This window comes from Cupressus sempervirens, chromosome 6 (genome assembly GCF_028749045.1).
Source record: "Cupressus sempervirens isolate cs-2001-9-10 chromosome 6, ASM2874904v1, whole genome shotgun sequence".
Lineage (NCBI taxonomy): Eukaryota > Viridiplantae > Streptophyta > Pinopsida > Cupressales > Cupressaceae > Cupressus > Cupressus sempervirens.
In genome coordinates, this window is record NC_143123.1 from 223,032,626 (window position 1) to 223,036,958 (window position 4,333).

The window sequence follows — 4,333 nt, forward strand, 5'->3', positions numbered from 1 at the left end:
CTAATGGTTATGAAATACATAAAGGAATATTATATATAAATAGTGTTCTAATAGCATTTGTATTGCCACACTTGCTTAGAGGATCATATTCTCCAAGGTTGTGAGGCAGACGGAGAACGAAGGGGGGCATGACTTTGAAATGCCAGCTCACAACGGTATTAAGGAAGTGGAAACTCCCAACCAACAATGTCATAGAAGATGTGAATGGGAGAAGAGTAGGGGGTAATTGCAGAGAGGAAGAAGGGATATAGCAAAAGTGAGAAAGGAAAAGATACACATGATTTTAAAAAATATAGTAGGAGGTGTTGATAGTATCAAAAGAGAAGTGAGCACATTTTGTAGAAGGATAAAAAGTGTTTGGTAGGTAGAATAGGTAGAGGACTATTTCGGTTGTCTACACTATTATATATAGAAAATCTAAGATTTTTAATTATTAATGTTGGCCAAAACATCATCGAGGTTGAATTTTATGACTAAACTTTCTACATCAGCAAAACAATAGTATTATATATATAACTATCGACATAACTCTTGCACCCTTCAAAGAAGAGCTAAACTTATATTTAGAGTAGAAAACATTTATGATTCACCCAAACCAAATAAAAGCGATACAATGCAATGACTAATCTGTCATGATTTTTGTGACCCGATTTGCTTGACCATTTGAATACGAATTTGTTCAGTCCTACAAGATACAAAAGCTAATTTCCAATAATGGATTCTAAAGAAATATTTTAGAAGATCTTGAAAGTGCTGAAAAGCTTCAATGATCACCAAATTTTCTCTTTTAAAAGAGACATGACACAATTTCAATATTCCATTGTCCACACCTTTGAACACTGAAAATCCCTGAATGCAAACTTGACATGAAACGACACCAAGCAAAAAGTGAGATCAATAAACAAATGGCTTGTTTACATGAATTGACACGAACCTTCACAAAAGTGGATAACAATCCTTTGTACTCAAACAACTTCACTCCGACTAAGGAATTTGAAAAAGAAAGAAGTAGGGGAACAAATACAGAAATCATTAGTACCCCACTATCCATATGATGATTTTATTGGTAGAAATGAATGATGTTCTTCAGAAGTCCGATGTTGCGAGGGGAACATGAGTGGGATTGTCAATGAAGACCCCCCCGTAGACGATGCCAGCAAGGCCTCCCCCGACGAGGGGGCCCACCCAGTAGACCCACTGGTCCTTCCAATCGAAGCTCACCAAGGCCGGGCCGAAGGAGCGAGCCGGGTTCATCGACCCGCCTGAGAAGGGTCCAGCTGCCAATATGTTCGCTCCCACTATGAACCCTATCGCGATGGGCGCAACGATGCCCACGTCACCCTTCTTCGGGTCTGCCGCCGTGGCGTACACGGTGTACACCAGCCCAAATGTTATCACCATCTCCATCACCACTCCCTCTCCTAAGCTCACCCCCGACGCCACGCTGTGCGTCGGAATCGACTGCAAGTGCACACATCAGCACACTTAGTTATTACAACTGTACCATTATTAACTATAGCATAAAATTCCTGATCATAAACAGAATTGAGCAGTTCCTTTGTTCGTGGGAATTAAAGCTTACCAAGCCGCCAGTTGTCAGCTTCAAGAGGAGGCATGCCACGGTGGAGCCCAGTAGCTGAGCAATCCAGTAGAATACACCACGTAGGACAGTGATGTGGCCGCCTAAGGTGAGGCCGAAAGTAACCGCAGGGTTGACGTGGCCGCCAGAGATGTTTGCCGCGATGGACACGGTTACAAAGAGTGCCAGCGCATGAGCCACCGCAACTGCCACTAGACCAGCCGGGGTCAGTGACGCATCTGACGTCAACTTATCTGTACCAAAACAATGGGATCAATCAGTTCAATAGTATTACTATTTAATCAAGCTCTTTAATCGATGTTTCATGAGTAATGATTCACACGAACTCATTTTCTATTGTTATCAGATTAAAATGTAGTTTTTTCAAGGCAATTTCATTGATTGATTCATATTTCAGAGGCAGTAGCTCATATAAAATGGTTCATATAGACTAGTACTCATAAAATAGATTTATACCAATTACTATTCATGAAACAAAGATCAATGAATTTGAATCAAAGACTGGAATCATCACACTTAGATATGCTGTAGAAAATACATCAGCACCATGATCAAACGAGAAGCTCTGTTAGCAAGAAGTTGAAGGGAAGAGAGAGTTTAGGAAGACTAACTGAAAGCAATGGCCGAGCCGACGCCGGCATAGACGAAGAGGAGAGTGGAGATAAACTCCGCAATGTATTTTTTCACAGTCTGGAACTTGAGTGCATCATCCAAGGTGCCAAAGGCAATGCCCAACGCCATTTTGATTACTATAATACTGCTCTCTATGAGCTACTAAGTTTATAGATATTTGGTGAAAATGGGGTTATGGGTTTCCTCTTATATAACTGGAAATGGAGAAACATGATGAGTCTGTAGGTAGAAATGGTGGGGCGGCCTCGGAGGCATGGGCATTGGTGGGGTAAGAGGACACACCGTCCATGTGAGACGTGACGTCATTCCTTGCATTGTTTATGAAGGGAGATGAGTATCCCTCCATCACCAATTAAAACAAAGGAAATCATTTAAAAGATGGAGAGTGGAGGGTCACGGGCAGATGGACCCCACCACCACCGCCCAGACCGTCCAGTTGTTTAAATTTTGACTAGACTTTCTGAAAAAGTCAGCAAAAATGGAAGAAAAAAGCTTTTAAAAGAACTTGGTCGTTGGCTTCGTGATCGTCCACGTGGCGCCTTGGGTGCGCACGAGATAACAACAAAGGAAATGTATAATATGTATTACGGATTCCTCCCTTGCCCTCATATCGGAGGCATTGGATTCCCTATGCCTTTTTGAAACTCTCTTTATTTTAATTTTTTTGTTCTTTGTGTATTAATTACGCTTATTATTATTGTTATTATTGTATGTTGTCGTATTGGGCTGAGAGAAAATAAACAAATTGTTATTTATTTTTATTATTATTTTGGGATATATATTTTTTTAATGACAAAGTTCAATATCATAAGGAATTATTTTGGAGATGTAATTTTAATGAAATGTATATGTTTTTTATTTATTTTTTATTTTTTTTAAATTAAAGAAGCTTTAGTTTAAGTCTTATGTTTCTCTATTAAGAAGTTAATGATTATATGGATTTGACACAATTCTTAAATAAATCAATAAATACACTTTATGATGGATACAAATGTATATTTACAATATGCATAAGATTGATAGTATGTAGATGTGACAATTTTCATATAAAGGTAAACATATATTAGGCACACATGAGTATGTGATAGTCAAATCCAATGATGAATATAAGCATAAAACGTGTGTAAAGATGGGTCAACTTGTATTTATGGGAATCTGATTAAGTTTGATTCCATGAAACCATATAAAGATAAGTTTGAAAATTGGTTCTTGATAATATGTTCTAGCTATGTAAAGATGAGCCTCAAATGAAGTTAAGCATATGTGGTTAACTTGGCACCTGCGAAACCATATAAAGTTTAGACCAAAATGGAATCATGATGTCTGAGGTAATCATATGAATATGATTAAGTTGGTCCCTATGAAACATATAATCATGTCTATTATATTTTAAAAACAAACTTAATGAAACAAAATAATTGAAGAAAACATAGTTGTTTGTATTTAAGATATTAACATGTTTAAGTAAAGGCATTCATATCCCCTACTATTGGTGTTGAAAAAACCCTTATCCCACCTACTATAACAAGTGCCTCAACAACTCATGTTAAGATCCCTATTGCAATGACTCTCCTTCTCTAAGTGTTTGTGGAGATTCAGCCACTACTTCTCACCAAGGTTTTGGACATTCAAGGGTCATTCCAGACCAACTATTAATGGTATTGGGGTTTCAAAATTGTGTGTCCCTCCTCTAATATGTACTATTGGAGTTGTCAAGGATTTTGATGCTAATGGTGAGGGTCTTTTTCTTATGTCATAGGTGTTGAAGGTTCTATGCACACTTTAAGGGTTTAAAATGACCCATGTCCTATGTACCAAATACTCCCTATTGGTAACTTAGAACTATTATATAGTATAAAATGAGGATTTTTATCAATATAGGGGTCTAGTAAGTAGCTTATACCAAACTTGAGTGAAAATTCCATTTCACAATTTTCTCTTTGCAAAGATTGCATTCTAAAAGTATGATCAAGTGTGCTTGCATTTTTGGAGATATCACTCATTGATGTTTATTTCGAGATCATCACCAAAATGATAATGCAACATCACTAAGGTCAAAGAGGTAAGTAAATTTTGGATTAAATTGATATATTTACTATA

At 37.5% G+C, this 4,333-nt stretch overlaps 1 protein-coding gene across 1 annotated transcript; it reads right to left on the bottom strand.

The window, feature by feature from the left end:
* Window positions 1-751: 751 nt before the first annotated feature.
* On the bottom strand, window positions 752-2,405 carry LOC149552076 (aquaporin TIP2-1-like). Its single transcript, XM_089787549.1, has 3 exons — window positions 2,212-2,405; window positions 1,583-1,833; window positions 752-1,461 (listed from the first exon to the last, which is right to left on the bottom strand). The coding sequence occupies exons 1-3, from the start codon at window positions 2,339-2,341 to the stop codon at window positions 1,087-1,089; spliced, it is 756 nt and encodes a 251-aa protein (XP_089643675.1). The 5' UTR covers window positions 2,342-2,405; the 3' UTR covers window positions 752-1,086.
* Between the last annotated feature and the right edge of the window lie 1,928 nt (window positions 2,406-4,333).